The sequence below is a fragment of the Besnoitia besnoiti genome, chromosome VII (genome assembly GCF_002563875.1).
Source record: "Besnoitia besnoiti strain Bb-Ger1 chromosome VII, whole genome shotgun sequence".
Classification (NCBI taxonomy): Eukaryota; Apicomplexa; class Conoidasida; order Eucoccidiorida; family Sarcocystidae; genus Besnoitia; species Besnoitia besnoiti.
Window position 1 is genome coordinate 1423771 of NC_042362.1, and position 16503 is coordinate 1440273.

At 51.7% G+C, this 16503-nt stretch overlaps 1 protein-coding gene across 1 annotated transcript; it reads right to left on the reverse strand.

Moving 5' to 3' along the window:
* Positions 1 to 12379: 12379 nt before the first annotated feature.
* Positions 12380 to 16046, reverse strand: BESB_078030 (undecaprenyl diphosphate synthase; the record flags this gene model as incomplete). The annotated part of the gene is made up of 7 exons (XM_029366164.1): positions 12380 to 12556; positions 13016 to 13127; positions 13537 to 13684; positions 14118 to 14464; positions 15025 to 15167; positions 15504 to 15666; positions 16027 to 16046. 7 exons carry the CDS (start codon positions 16044 to 16046, stop codon positions 12380 to 12382), a joined length of 1110 nt encoding a protein of 369 aa, XP_029217595.1.
* Positions 16047 to 16503: the final 457 nt, after the last annotated feature.

Below are 16503 nucleotides of genomic sequence, written 5' to 3' on the forward strand. Positions count from 1 at the left end.
CAACACAGCCGAGACGAAGCAGCGCCAAAATACCGTTTTCAGGCGCATAGAAGGCGACAGCAACCCGACATCATGGCAGTCACCAGACAAGTCTTCGTTAGTCGAAGCCTCGCAAATCTGGCACGCCAGACCGGCGAACTTATTCCCTTTGGTGCCAAACGATGTTTCTATCCCTTCATGCCCGCACGCCAGCACCAACACGCGCGCAGCAGTTATCCTTCGGGGGCATGCCAGAAGGCATATCTAAGACGAATGCACAGAAACACAGGGATCTCCATGAAATTTATTCTAGGCTTAAAATAGGCCATGATGGTCGGGGCCCCTGCTGTCCTGCTCCAGCTAAGGTGATTCACAGTTATTTCGCGATATTGTCACCATACATCGCAGTTGTATTGCTTTAATTACACATGTTCGCTACTGTGCCCCTTGCCTTGGACCCGAACAGCTTGGTGGACCATCCTTCCCAAAGAGGTTTCATCACCTGTTGGGAACTCCCTAGATCGACCAAGCGCTTACGAAGCATAAAAGACTCTGGAGGCCCAAGTGGGGCCGACGCCTACATCATCGAGTCTGCTTCGAATGCCAGACCTGATCGCAAATCTGAAGCCAAGACATGGTACAGCAGAAGTAGGGGATCCCCACCATCATGCCCGCATAACCCTGATTTTTCCAGGTGAAGAGGCACACTAAAACGAATTGCCTTTATAGATCTGTCGTTTCTAAGATGCATTCATCTGTGTTGCCTTGACTGCGAAAAAAAAACACGTATATTCGCTAAAAACTCTATAAACAAGAGACAACTTTAGTGTACAGTTTACACGGACCGTCACGGTTTGAGAGTAAATGCCTTCATGATGATAGGGGTATGACGCGGCTATGACAATGGCTTCGAAACCGGGACTGGCTTCGACTTTCAGATCATGCAAGATGTCACATACTCGACCGGCGGCCCAGGTTCGTTAGCGCTGCGTCCATCATTTTTTTTTCTGACGCATATTGAATACGTCCTACCCTGGATGTTAAACGCATGCGACACCCGATGTTTTCTGTCCCTCTGGAGAGTACGAGGATTTGTTTGACACTTTGTGGAAGGCTGCGCTATGACATAGCTGTCCAACGCACTGAACCTCCACTTCCTCGCAGCAGGAGAGAAAGCCCTTCCACCGAATAGGCATTACCACTAGAAGGAACGTAGCATCCAGGCACAAGCACGCCCGTTGAATACATATCCGTAGCAGCGAAATCATAGGAAACGTGTTGATACTAGGAGGATCGTCTGCATTTGCTATTTCAAATTTTGCCGTTTTCGAGGCACGGTCAGTGACGAGAGCACATCGCCCACCCTGTGGCAGTCTTCCCACAGTGGGCTCTGGATAGTGAGAAGAAATGACTCTCTGTATTCTGTTGGCGTTTTCCGCCCCAGCCTCAGAGTGTTCCCCGTCGGGCCAGCAATCACCCGCACCTGGCTGCAGCTGGCCGGGTACAATACATAAGCAATAGAGTCCTTCGGAGTCGACGTCGCATGTCGCTTGCGGGATCATCGCTACATGTATAGATAGCAAACCGAGCTTTTCATTCCCTCGGCAACACAGAAGGCCGCTAAATTCTTTAGCACAGTTGGGAATGTGGAATTGGAAACCAACATCAATCCCTTTCCACCAGCCCCGTTCCTTGCTATCGTTTGTTAACAGCCGTGGCCCCCGCATCGGATTCCATCTCGGGTATGATGTCCAACGTCTGCCAATTGTAGACTCACAGGCCCTTTGGCCGCTGTGTCCGGTTTCGGCGAGACATGCGGGCGGTTGGAGAGGGGTTTGCGGACAGTGCATCATGATGTATCAACCGGATGGTTTGTTAGTAGTTGCGTCCAACAAAACTTTTCAACGGTAGCATCAGCATCTAGAATACAAATTCTCGGCTCAACAGTGTGGTCAGCCGGCCATGAGTGGGAAGTATTACGCTGCAACTTCAAGGAGTCCGACATCCTCTATGGCGCATGACCAACAGAGTAGATTGCGGCATGGGTGCTCGTACAAGAAAAATCTCAGCGCACGCTCGCCATGTTATAGCAAGCAACAAAGAGCTTTTGATGGCTTACAAGGGTGTCAGTACTGCGGTATGGCTTGAACTATCCCTTTTATCAAAACGAAAGTGTTTAAGCGAAAGCCATTCTGTCGGCATTAGTCGGGAAAACAGGCAACCTGGATCCTTAGTGGTCCCGCAAAGAAATTGAGAGCATGTTTTCCCTCATCGCCTCCTGCACTGCGTGACGTAGTGCATTAGCAGTCGGTGTGCGGTCACAGAAAGGGATATCGAATCGAAGGTGAGAAACTGTTTGGGACCTGCGTCGGCAAAACAAGGGCATGCACAACAAGGGGATCTACCAGGTCGACATCACCCAAGGTTCGCGGGACGGCGCGGCCACCAGACGCCACTGCGCGCTGCGTGTCCAACCTCGTGCGTGCATCCCCCAAGGTGTAGAGTATTTTCAGCGGTAGCCAGAGAAGCTGCTAGTATCCCTCGCGCGGCTGAGAGCATATCAAGCCATATAGAACTGGCCAAGATGTGGCCTGCCACAAGTCATTGTCTGCGACGTGAAGTCCGGTCGTGTCGTGGACACGCGTTTCAATACTTATAGAAACCTACCTGTCCCGTAGGATTCGTGCGACGTATCGGTTCCGATAGACGCTCGCTATGGGGGGACAACGGGATTCGAGGCATGATCGCCGCACTACGAAAAGAGAGTGGGCCAGCCCAGCGGCTACCAACCACAGTAACGTCGGATGACTCTGTGATTGGCGGCCCGCAACAGGGTTGGGGGAGGATCCACTAGTAGCGGCGCGGACACACCAATCACCCCATGGCGCACAGAAAAGAGGCGCAGCTAAGATATGCCAACGAAAACCCCGCCACTTCCGCCGCATCGCATTCCCTGCGTCCATCAAATAATACGCTAGACGTGTGCAGGCTACATATGCCCTCGGCTTTCAACAACAGTTTCCGCAACACCGGGATGGTGGTATTGTATAATTGTGACCATCCTGTTGAATCGTGAGGGCCTCTACGGGCCATGGGACTTTGGTACAATACGCCAAATACTTTCTTGTCTGGCACACCTGAAGGCATAGTGAATCAAGGAGAATGCCCTTTCGTCAATCGGGGTTCAGAGATGCTGAAGGAACCATGGAGCGACAACAGCGGAGTGCCGTGCGGCTCCGCCACGATATGGGTTCTCAAGGCGGCCACTTCTACTTTTCAGAACAATGTGCTGCACTAAACGTGATCCTGGCCTTTTGCGGCCGCTGTCGGGGAGCTGAGGAACCATGTATGCTTATATACAACCCGTACACCCGAGACTAGCTGTCAGAAGCCGACCGTTCAGGAAGCTGGGCGGCAACGTATGGCGGCAACCTTAGCTGAAGCTGTCCGTGAGCACAAGGTGCGTATCGTGGGCGTAGGCGAGCGTCGTGCTTGCTTAAGTGGTTATTCTCACAATCAACCTTTTTAATAGTGAACTTTTACATTTATTAATAGAAGTACTTATTATCATTTCCAAACCTGCAAAAAAAGACCTGGACAGGTGCAATAACCTCCCCTGGAATAAAATTATTTTCCATGTCTTGAAAAATCATTTGACAGTCAAATTGAGGAAACCAATCGTTATCTTTTGTGGCAATCATAAACTATTTTTAAATTATATACGATATCATTTGCAATATAACCATCGATTGTAATGATTATATTTTACCGAGTCTATATTGTGAATAATGATGAAAGAAGAAGCCAAATTTTGTCAAAATAAATTATTGTGTAGAATACTGTAGACTGAGGAGAATATTACATCATTTAATTTAATTACAACTTGAAGTTATGTTGCTAGTTTCATGGGATATCGCTCTGGTGACGGTCTTCGATAGCGGGAGCTGTTAGTTATCGCAACGCTGGCTATCGCTATTCTCGACGCCGAGAAGATATCGTTTCTATCCTGCGAGGGGCCTCAGATATCAGCGCTGGAAGGTCTATGTCATTGCAGGACTGTTGCTAACGCATATTCGCACCCTCGGCCTATACAAAATGTCGCAGCGGCAGATTGTCGATGACGAGGCAATTCAATGAATACGTGGCGCTGTGGGGCCGGAAGCTGGTTTTGGTCATGGCGCCCCTCGCTTTTTGGAATAGGATATCATAAAAATGGTATGGATATCTCCGAAGACTAATGTCTGCACGGAGGCGGTGCTGGGGTCCGCCTACCGGTCGCCGAGTATGCAGGAATCAGCGAGTCCCTATTTCACGCGATACAGGACCATGGCCTACCGAGGAGGTGGAAGACAGTTCATAATACGCGAAACGAATGGCAGGTTTTGCTACCCGGGGGCCTCGGTGTAGTACCTCATGATATATCGAAGACAGAAGACCTTCCAGAGACCACAGCAACTGGATAGGCAGGTATTTGTTACCATCGTGCAACTGACTTATCTGCTGGTGATTATAGGCTGTGGATATCGGCTCACTGAGGGAGCTGGCATTTGCTCAGGGTTTCCGGCGACGGCCATGTGCAGGTCTGACGTTTGGCGGCTGCGTGTGTGTTTCTTGCGTTGTCGAGGCCATTGCATTCGCACGGAATCTTGTGCCTCGAGGATGCCGCTTCTGCTTCATGTCCAGTAGCTGCCGGTGGTCAGGCGAAAAGCACCCGTGCCTTCGTTTGGTTCAGCGGTTAGTAGTCAACTACCGCCAGCCCTAAAAAGGTGCTGGCAATCTGTGCATGACTGCAACCTGCAGAATGACTCCGGATCATACACCTCTTGTACATGGACCCTCCGACGCTTTCTCAATCCGTGGCTACAAACTCCGTCACTGCGATAGCGTTCGAATGGCTTCATGCTCCATCCCCGCTCGTCCGCAGGCGATCCAGGGGGCCTCGCATGGCTGTTGGCGTATCAGTGGTATGTATTGGACAGGGCTGGTGAACGCACGGTACCTTCTCACATAGCGCCTTGCGTATGGCAATCATCTCAACCCGGGTACATACGCCGGGCGATTTTGGAAACTGACATTCGGTCCTTGCGGCCCAATTTCTAGACGGAGTGCAGGCTTGGAGTTTATGTAGCGTCGTCAGCTACAAGCTGCTCCCGATAGATTGTAGCGTGGGAACTAGGGAGGTCCCGCGTTAGAAGTGCGGTGATAAAAGCAGCTCGCAGGCGCCGGCAGTGACGCGCGGCTTGACAGACGCCGCGATTTCCGAAGGCGGATTTTTGAACAAAGTGAAAACCCATCTGTGGTTATATCGGGCAGAATGGCGTCTACCGCCTCATGAAAAATGAGCGGTCATAAAGAAGCAGGTAAACGCTAGACTAGTTGCAAGGCCATCTGCCGCAGAAGTCTGTCACTCAGGCTTTTCTCGCGCAGACTGCGTCAGCATCATGCTCAGCGAGCGGCTGATTAAATTCCGGAAGCCTAAAGGCAGAACTGCATGTACCATTTTCGATCTTTTTTCGGCAGACGGCGCTCACGTAGTCGGACCATGGATGTTCGGTCGACGTGTCATGTATCGGGCGTCCGTGGTGGGAATAATGCTGCAGCGTTCTCCAACTTCTGCCCAAGCGAAAAGGCAGGCCTCTACTCTTGCGGAGCTGTGAATAGATCGTCGTTCGTCGAAATTTGGTGTGCCCGCTGAGCACCTGGTCCCGTCGTTGGAAGAGACATTGTTGTGATGAACGAACCCCGCACGTGTTTTGTTTTTCGGGGCTTCTTGTAGCGAAATGTACGAAAGCACAACTACTAGTATGTGGCACTCTCTGCGCCCCGCAGCGAGAAAAAATCTATCGGACGGTCGACCAAAAATAACACGTCGCCGTCAGTCGGTAAATTCATATTGGTGCTTGCGTCAGAAACCGTATTGAGGTACCTGTTGGATTCAGCTAGTATCACATGCAGCTGCTGACTGGCGTACTCTAAATTCAAAAAAAAGCCTTCAGCTGGCCAGGAATCAAAACTAGTCCCTGCCGTGTGCAGGTGAACGCATGGACAGTGGGGATCAGGCAGCACAAAAAGACACGGGTACGCCTACAAAAAGAACGACGACCATCTGCAGCGTGTTGCGCAACAGCAGGGAAGCCAGCGCGAATCCGCCGCCTGACGGCTTCGGATTCATTGCCCTGTTACGGTCGAAGCGATCCTGCGCGGACGTCTAAAAGACGGATTTGTGAATGAGTTTTTTTGCCTGCGCCAGTTTGCAGCTGTGCTCTCTGGATATAACATGGTTTACATTACCTGCGCCAAGCTCGGTCCTTTCAACCAACGCGTCGACGCCGCCAGCGTTTTCGTAGCGTCTGCTGACAATCATCTGAGTAACCGTCCGAAATCTCCAGACACGGCGTCTGTCCTAGTGAAAAAAATTGTTCACCAATTCAAAAATCACTGATCTCAAGGGTCGGCCTTTTCGCGCAGTAACGCAGTCGTGAAAGCACTCCGTAAGCCCGCAAAAGTGGTTGCCAGACGAGGCGGAGCCACGCTGGGTATTTCGTAGCGACATTTGACCCTGACGGCCAGCAGCTCGCCGGATTCGTCAGACGCTCCATAACCGGGGCAACTAATAGGTCCTCCTGCAGATCGAGCTCGCCGATTGCAGCATCGTTGCCCATGCTTTTGTGATATCAATCGGTTAAAGCAAAGACTCCTGTCTACAGGACGACGGCGTTCTCGACCCCGCTTGCAAAATCTGAAAGCTGGGAAACTCATCCGGTGTCCGCCACATCCCATTTTGAGAATGCGACTGCAGTTTCTTTTCCTTTTTTTTGTTTTACGAAAAGGCCGTGTCGTATATGGCCGTGTGAGACGTGTGAGGCGATAGGGCTCTTCACTTTGCACTGCTCAATCATCGTCTGCCGCAACGTGTTGTCGCCGTCTTATTTCAAACAGCTAATGCCTCGTGGCTTGCTAAGGAAAAAAGAGGTCAAGCACAGCACGGTTGCCTGCTGCGGTTCACAAGAAAGTCAGAACTCCGTGACAAACGTAGCGCCGCAAGCTGAGCCTCTGCCTTGCCCACAATTTATGTATATTCAATATCGCACATGAAACCAATGGGCTTCAGAAAAAGATCGTGGCGGTCAATCACTAAAGGCCTTCGTATCTCCCTAAACTTTTCGCCCCTGCCTGCACGCCAGCAGTGCGTCTTCGAACGCAGTAAAGCTGCGCCGTCCTGTCTAGGTGGTGAAGTTATCTTGTTGACGTTGTGCTAAAGCTCGCGTCGACCGCAATCGAAACAAACCGTTATAAATTGGACGCCATTCAAGTCTTCAGCTGGCAATGGAAGCAATGTGTTATGTCGGAATAAGAGGCGCCAAATCCGCATCCTCGAATCGCTATATACTGCAAGATTGTTTTCCTACCACTTTCGCGACAAAACGAACAGGCGGCTGCCTACTGGGAAATCAATTACCTATTCGGGCCGGTTATTTTATTCAGAGTTTACAAATCCGATGCTCCCAGACATTTCGCATTGCGACCGTCTTAGGAGTGGCAACACCAACATCGTGTTTGTTTTTCTTTCGGCCTTTTTTGCCGGTTAGCTGGTGAGTATAGTCGAACAGGAGGGTTCGCTCGCGTGTCCTGTGCCGCGCCACCAGAAGCTAGGAAAGAGGTCGCCTCTTGCCATACGATCGATGTAGCTCCTGTGGTAATTCGCGTTCATTTGCCTCAATTTAAAAACATTGGTGTCAGACAACATGATATACTATCTGTTTGTGTTCTTCAGACGAGCTGTGCAGACGTTTGTCCCCTCGGCCTGCGTCTCATTCTCTTCACTGCGATATCCAACAGCAGAAATGTTTTGCGCAGCATCATATTCAAGCCTGACTACATTTTTTCGACAATCCCGCGCCACATCAGCACACCCCGAACAACGGCGGTACGCGAAGCTCTGCGCGGTTCGACCAGGAGGGCGGCCTCCAATAACCCTCACGCCGCTGCATGACGTGCACGGCGTGGCACATTCCCTCCCGCTAATTCGAAAAGACCCCCGCCTGGGCGCGTTTGTTACTAAAATATCTTGACCTTAGCAAACGGGTGAAACGCAACACTCGCTTCGACTCATTCTTAATTTTTCCAACTTAGGGGGTGAAGCACTCAGCTGCCTACAAGTTTGCTGGCTTGTTTCGGCTTGGTTAGCCCGTTGTCGGCAATATTAGTGGAGTGGTAATGAGTGCTCATCAGCCTGGAGTGGTGATGTCGATCTCACAAGAGCGCCGCCCACAGTCCAAAAGCTCCTTCCATAGTAGCACGTCGGGCCTTTTGTGGTTACGCTCGTCTTTGGATTAAACAGCCACACTCCGACACCCAGCTATTTTGGCAGATAAAGGACACGAATGGCAGCTTTTTCAGTTCCGACATCCGGCGCACTTTCTCTCCGGTTTGCTGTCGACCAAATCACGTGCCCAACGTACCAGCTGTCCTCCGCAGTCGGATGAACCCCATCAACAATCGCCGCTCTGTCCTGTGTAGTTCTCGTTGTTCACAACAGCAGCAATTGCATCGTGTAAGACTGTGTGTTAGAAATTGGCTGTGGCCAGAAGCGGGGCGAGGAGAGATACAGGCAGACTAGAACCGGCAACGCACTGTCAGCGCTACCTCCACTGCCTCTTCCCTACCTCGCGGAATTGCGTGACATCTGTCAATTCACCCTCCATTGTGTCTTTTAATCTGGCCTCCTGCGTAACACCTATAACAGGCTGTGCGTCACATTATCCGTAGGCTCAAAATCAACGGGGTTCGTTCCGGATGACAGTATGCGATACCGAGCAGCTACAATTGACGCAGTAGGTCACGAAAGTACCGCCAGGACCATCACACAATGTAGGATATATTCTTTTTTTGCTTCTGTAACTGGCGGCTTTTTGCATCGGTGAAATACGTTTCCACGTGAAAGAAAAGCGAGGCTCTCTTGTTAAGCTAGCCATTGTCTGACAGTTTCGTTCCAATAATGACACGCTGGGCCCTGTTCTGGCGTAGGTCATATTTCAATGCCTCCTGTTGCTAGGGGAGAGATTGGTTGTCCTCTAAGAAAAAATCCTTATTGAACGACAAAGTGTAGCGCGACCATTGCGAGCACTACACGCGCAGCTCAGCGTAAATTTTAAGGCACATTCGGGAGTCCCAGCGAACACACGCTGGTGCGGCATAGTCCTCGCGATTCATCCGGCCAAAAGCAAACAGCCTCGTGTGTCGAGTTTCTCTCTCAGTCGTGATGTATGCACGTTATCGACGTGTGGTACACCTCCCTACGCTAGATGATCTGTCTTCCCTCATGGACACGCGCATTGAGCAGCACTTTTGAAAGCCGTTCGATACTGGATGCGAGTGGCGTGAACTGCCTTGAGAAGGACTGTTCACAGGACAGCCTAATAGCCGGCCATCGAGAACACGCGGCGTTTTAATATAAAACTAGCCGATAGTATCGCCGCCCGATACACCACGGCGCCACCTGTAGCACTGAACGAAATGAAAAACTACCGAGTTTTGGAATAAATCCTGAATATCGTGTTCTTGCTGGCCAGGAGAGTCCTGCACGCATGAGAGCGCGTGTGTCCAGAGAAGCTTGTTCGCACAGGCACGCAAAATTTTTGATAAGCTCCACTAACCTGCTGTTTTAACTGAAAAAGTCCTAATGCAGCGATATACAAGTCACGCGGGAGTTAATGCTTTAGTAGGTTAAGACACCCTTGGCAAGACACACGACAGTAGATGTCAGTCCTTGTCATAGCAACCCGCGAAGATGATTCCAGGACGCGCGGATAATAGCCAACGCTAAACATTATCAGCATATCACAGCCCGGGAATCAGCGTTCTATAGCAATGCATCTATTGGCGTCACGCCTCTACTTTTGTGGATTCAGTCATGTTACGGTTCAGTAGGAAAGCACGCCTCAGGCACTCATCAAGGTCGCGCAACTAGTTTACAAACCAACCGAGTCTGTTTGTCCGGCAGGAGCACCACCGTTGCTACGCATTGTTGTCGGAATTCCTGGTGCTGATTCCGCGCAAGCGACGGTTTCCAGCGTGATAGCGTCACTTCGAGACGCACCGAATATCCATGGGCTTTTGCTGCGTGCCCTATGCTGGTGAGATCGCTGTCCAGGCTAAGCTGGGACAGAACTCCATTTGAAATGGACTTGCTAACCAGGGGAACCTTGCCGCAGTAGATGTCGTATGCACGCGCCGCATTCTCGGGGCTCCGCAATGCCGCGCGGTGGCGCATGTAGAAACGCCACTGAACGTGGTCAACAACGCAACACTATTGTCGGAGCATGACGGAATGTTGTAATTCTTCCTCTATATAAAGGTAAACTAAGCTCTTCAAATGCCAGGGAGTGTGGGTACGTCAACAACTGATCTTATATCATGCTCAGAGCAAGTCCACGTGTCATCACCGAGCGAAGAACGTAATCATGGCTTGGTCCGAAGCATAATGATGATATTTCAACGTATTTAGGGCTGTCGCTTACCAGTGCGATGCCAACGACCTCTTAAGGTAGTCAGTTATGCAATCTGGCTTTGCAGCGTGTGAGCTTCAGCGGAAAAGCATTGCCGCGTCCGTAAACCCCCCAGGTGACGAAAGGTGCGACACGGAGAGCATAGCCCCCAGGGGGCACTACTGCTTTTGGCTTGATGACGCTTTGGCTACCCGCGGCAAAGACCTTAGGCCACCTAGTCTACAGTTCTAGTACAGCGAGAGACACGAGCACAACTTGGTTTTACCCTTGGGAGACATTTAAGTATACCATAGGAAAGTGAAGCGTACCATGCTGGTGCTGTGCGCCCTGAAATACAATGAGGTCTGCAGCTGAAGTGCTGTATGGAAAAACTATGCGACTTCATTATGGGCATGCGAGCTGCGTCCGTTCTGCCTGAGCCGTGTCTACATCATGTTGAACTACAACGAAAGGATGAATTGGAAGGGGGGCTGTCTGATAATTCAGGAATCTTTTTAATGGCCCCTCACTCGCAATGGTAGTCATGCTTTCACGGAAGCGATGGTATGCTGTATTGGAGATATCGATACGATTCCTCCCAGTGCCAATGACAAACCTTTTAGATGGTTTATTCGGAAAACTTTATTGTAGATGATACACTATCAGACACCGAGGTGAGGCAACTCCACACGGGAGCTGTAGAGCGATGTCCACCGTAATCGTACAGCTTCTCGGGACGTTGTAGAGCTATCAGCGGCTCGGACGAGGAAGTGAGGAGAATGGGGTGCTTTGACGGATTATGTCAATAATCCGTATGTGTGGTAGCATGTTCCGCCATCGCCATGGGGAGTAGTACCCGGTGGGACGACACTATTGTAATGCGAGATGCGAGGGTTGTTCGAATAGCAGTGAACGGAACATCGATCCAGGGTCGTCCTGCGTTAATCCATCAACCCGCGTTGCCATGAGGTGAAGAGGATGACATCCGCAAAAAGAGCACCTGGGTGCGAAGTGGAGTGCATTTTCTAGAGCATGGGAAAAGTAATATTTCGAATGACGACGAATATGTGAGAGAATTCGTGTCGAGGCTGAGGCCAAGGCTGATAGGCCCGCGCTGAAGACAGGAGGAGCCACATGAGTGTAAGCTGTGTAGCTTCAGCTTTCTGGACTATCCGAATAACACTTCGAAAATGGAGACTGACGGTCTTATGGACAGTCGCGGTGGATGCAGGGGTACCTGGAGCATCTCCTGCAATAACCGACCCGGCGACATTGTCACTGCGCCCGCGTGTGTAGCGGCGACCGGGAGGTATTTGTATCTGGTTTTCGACAGTATTTCACCAGAGGTCGAATGTTCGTTTACAAGCAGAAACGCGATTGATATTAAGAAAACGGCTATCACCGGTGAACAAGCGGACGGATAGCGCTAGTTCTGTACATGAATAGTGAGGCAGGTGGTTCGACTATCGATATTCTCCTTACACAGCTGGCGAGAGACTAAAGTAGACGAATGACACGAAGGCAGCCACCAAACTTGAACTCCACTTCTTCGGTTTACATGGTGCCATCGGTTCTGCATAGGAGGGCAGATCAGTCAGACGTTGTGCTAACGGGCCGCAAAATACATCGCGGATTCAACGTCTTATCATTAACACCGTAAATCGTGTTCATGGCACACTCCCCAGAGCTCCAAGACATATATTCGCATATATTCGGCTCCTTTCGGTAATTGTGAACATCGAAACAGACCTTTTTGATGTACAGACACGATACAAAGGATTTAAGGAGATCTAATAAACTCTCAGAGACAGGCGTTTCACCTCAAAGCCAAAACAAAACTATACATTGCTCCCTGCTCTGTATTGCCGGGATCACTGCCTAGACAAATGGTTTTCCACAGGTTTGTGAGGTCTTTAGGAAAGCAGGGCCAGGTGGCGCTTTCCTCCTAAAAGCCAGCAGCCCGCTATCCATCCACAAAACTCCTGAAGGATCCTCTGCAGTTGAAAATGAACCACCGTCACAAGTAAATGCATGCAGGAAAGGTCTGGCCAGAGAACGTTAAGAAAATAGAACGCCGTTGTTTCAGAAGTCTGTAAGACACACACAAGAAAGTGGTACTCGTGTATAAAGCAAACGATAGGTAGAATCCTGCCCCACGGGTGAACTACTATATCGGTCAACAGCAGGCAAGAAGCGCTTGCTCACAAAAATACGCTAAAGGGTTATGGAGGTGATTACTGTGAGCGGAGACAGGCGCCAGAGATATACCGACGTGACCACTATTGTGACGGACATCAGGACATGGTATCGTGTCGGAAGGCGACTGCAACAATACCCCGCAGGAGGGACCTCGCCAAATAGACAGCATGACGTTCGACTTCAATGGAGGTGGGTGGTACGACACTCGTACTCGATATACAGTGTTCCGAAACATCATACGCAATATCGTAGAATGACACCATTCCTCCACTCTTCCCCCCTCAAAATTATGAAGCGAACAGGACAGGAAGTCAGTGGTAACAGAGTTGCACTCATAGAGTCGAACCTACCTCGTACAAAAGGAAGTCGGAGAGCCGCCTCTCTCCAGATGTGCGGAGAAGTAAATCTGGCGGGGGGACATCCTCAGCTTGAAGAGCTGTCCAAAGTTGCGACCCTCGTTTCCTGGCACCATCAAAAGAGTGAATAGATACAGTGGTCAAGACACAAGAACCATTCCCGGTATTGTTTTGTTCAGTACTGAAGCACCGCATGAGCGACGGGTGACACGAAATCATGAGGAATAATACCACTCAACTATACGAGGAACGCAGCGGCTGGCCATTAAATCGTGAAAATCCGACACACTTCCCGGAAGCAGGGCTTCCTGTTCTCCAATCTTGAACACGCAGAGCAGAGTTTGGTAAAAGAACCTGACAAGGTGAATGAGCATGCTGCGGGGCTCCTTCAGCGTGTGATCCAGCGATGGTGCTCGCCATAGTTATGATGGTAGATGGACAACAAACAGCACCGCATGCAAACGCGAAAATGCGTGCTTCGAGAGATATCGAGGTTTGATGTTCAGTCAACCGACCTATAAGGCGTAGTGGAATGCCATGTAGCGCCTGCTCCACTGGGGGACAGGTGCGCGTGCAAGACTGCGTCACAGCACGGACCGCAAGAGAACCACTCGTCCAGCTCGTTCCGCTGCTCGTCAGCTGCATGACGAGTCGGCGTCTGAGCTGCAAAGAATGGCACGACAGAACAAGATTGCCTTGGAAACAAGGACACAAAAAACTCGCCCGACACACGGCGCTAGAGATGGTAATCAGAGAACTAGAGGCTCCTGCCATAGAGGGCGCCGGTGGTACCGTGCGACTCTCCACAACATGGGCAAAGCATGCACTTCAAGAAGATCGGGCGGGCCTGTATTTTGCACGAAGTCCAGTTTCCGTCCAGCTCCAAAAGGCTGTCGGGTAGTTCTGTAACGAGATCACCGACTGGTGCTGTGTGGTCTACTGCTGCCTCAACCGCATCTCGGGTGAGTGCACAACGACAGAGGATGGATACTCATGCTACACAGGAAGCCTGCGGATACCGACGTAGCACCGGAAACCCCTAAACACGAAACACACGATTGTGTTTCCGTTATAACCGGCATGAGGCTTCGCTTACAGGTCGCAGCGGAGGGATCACTATGCCTGATGCTTCTCTTACGCCGTCGCCTCGTACTGAAAGAAAGCGCCTGCGGTGATATCACCTCCGTGGGTGATGTGACGGCCAGATCCACGAGCGCTTCTTGCGACTCTGCGCCTCCCCCGGCAACCGCGCGCGCAATTTCCCGTCTGGATCCGTAGGCGATGCACACGGTAACCACTAGGCGACAGCCCAGGCCTTCAGGGTCTGCGCACGCAGTGGATGTCTCCTGTGCAGCGTTCGCGAGCGCTCGCGTCAAGGAAGGCGGCAGATATGAGAAATCTCCAACGAAGCGTACGCGAATACCCAGGCGCTTGAAGAACCCGCTGCAGGGAACGCATCAATAAGACCGCGGAGCGTCCACATGAAAGGAGAACTCCGACCTGAGGCCATGGTCCTTGCAGTGTCTCAGGCCCGACAGACTCGCGAAGCGGCGGAGTCACGAGACACAGGCAAGCGACGCCGCCCCCAAGAACAAGAAGCATCAATTACTCTCTGCAGCGGTCAGGACCAGGTGCCCGTGCCAAGCTGTCCGTCGGTAAGCACAGATGCTTGTGGCGAGACACTCTTTACCTGAGTTGGCACAGAAACATGCACGTCAGTAGACTGCGGAGACCAACGCGAACCCCTCGCGCAGTGGCTGTCTTTCAGTGCGATCCGTGAGGAGATTTGGGCGGATTTGTCTCGGTTATCGTTTACACGTTTCCTCGTGTCAGCCGAATTGCAACCTGGCTCGATGGAACGTCCACTGAGGATGCGAGTCAGTCGCTTGCGTGCGCCGCGAGAAGGTGCGCAGGGTAAGAAACTCGATCTCAAGGACTGAAGAAAGATTCAGTTTGGGGTCTAAGCTACAGAAGGCTTCAGCAGCAGCCAGGGGGTATCTTACTCGATCCAACCTTTGCTCGAAAACTTGTCTTCCGCCAAATGCAGGAGGCCAACGACTTCCTCACGGTCGCGGTGGAAATTGCCCAGCGCGAAGGCATACACCGTCACGAACTGAATCCCTAGCTCCAAGCAAGCCTCGCACATCTGAGGAATGGGAAAAAAGCACAACCGAAGTCAGAACGCCAATCCCTTGAGGCTCGCGGCTCTGGCACACGGTCTCCACGGGCGGCGCGCACTGGCGGCGCAAGCTACGAAGGCTTCTCGCTCGTGTCTGCTGCTCGGCAGAACCCCGCGGTGGCCCGGTGGAAGAGCGAGGAGACCAACTGCTGCACTGACGCCACAATACGAATACGGAGAGACAGCAGATACCGCCGGACGCCAGCAGGTTGCTCTCCGGCAGGATAGCGCTTTCGTGGGAAGCGACTATCTCGCGCGCGCACGCGCCAGTTGCGAGGAGAGTGACTTGCTCGTTCAGCTTACCAGCGAGAGCGTCCGCGCCCCGGCGCGGTGCCCTTCAATTGCGGTGGACTCCTGGTTTCGACGCGCAAACCGCCGGTTACCATCCATGATGAAAGCCACGTGCCGCGGGGTTCGGCGCAGGCCACCCGCGTACTTCACCGCCCGAAGGAGCCATCGTTGCCACCTGAAGAACGCGAGGCGCAAGCAGCTTATAATTCCGGAGGGCGCCCACGACATCCACGCCGCAGCCGGCCGCCGACAGGTTCACAGGGAGACTCATAATTGAGCATGGCATGCATGCGCGGCGTCGCAGTGCCACAGTGCGAACCTATTTTATCGTGAGTGAGGAAAGAGATGACCCAGCTTGGTTCCTCTGCGAAGAAATGGAGATGCACGTCTCTATGACGCAAGCACACCACCGACGGGACTGCAGGCGCAGCCTGACACGCAGAGGAGAAACCAGAAACGCTACAGCCGCGCACAACCCGCTGGACAAGCCTTAGCGTGGCGGCGGAGTCACCCACCTGTATGCGCAGACGCTCACCTGGGGATGGTCGAGTCCATTCCGACATCGCCACCAGAAGGTCTGAGGAACCACCTGTAGCTGCCCTGTTTTGCCTCTATCAACTTTTGCCGCAAAGAACAGCATGAAGAAGAAACCGGCGTCATGTGCCACGCCGTCGCTGTTGAATACAGGCGATCATGTGTGACGGCGCCGTCAAGACCTAAACCCTCACGCACCGTAGGACCCTGGACTGCGGAACGAGACGCGCAACCGCCTGTTCGTTCAGAAGAGAAAGAGATGATCTGTAGATATATATATATATATATATATTGTATCCCCTAGATTAGATAACTGAATTTAGCGAGAAGCGTTCTGATCTTGCCGCGTTTCAGTGTAAAGCACGCAGCCTCACACGAGCCAGGTGGACGCCAAGTTCAGCGAAGCGCGTCTGTTTGGCGTACGGTCATATTGGTCACAACAACCTAAACCCTAAACTCAGACTAACAACCATTTATG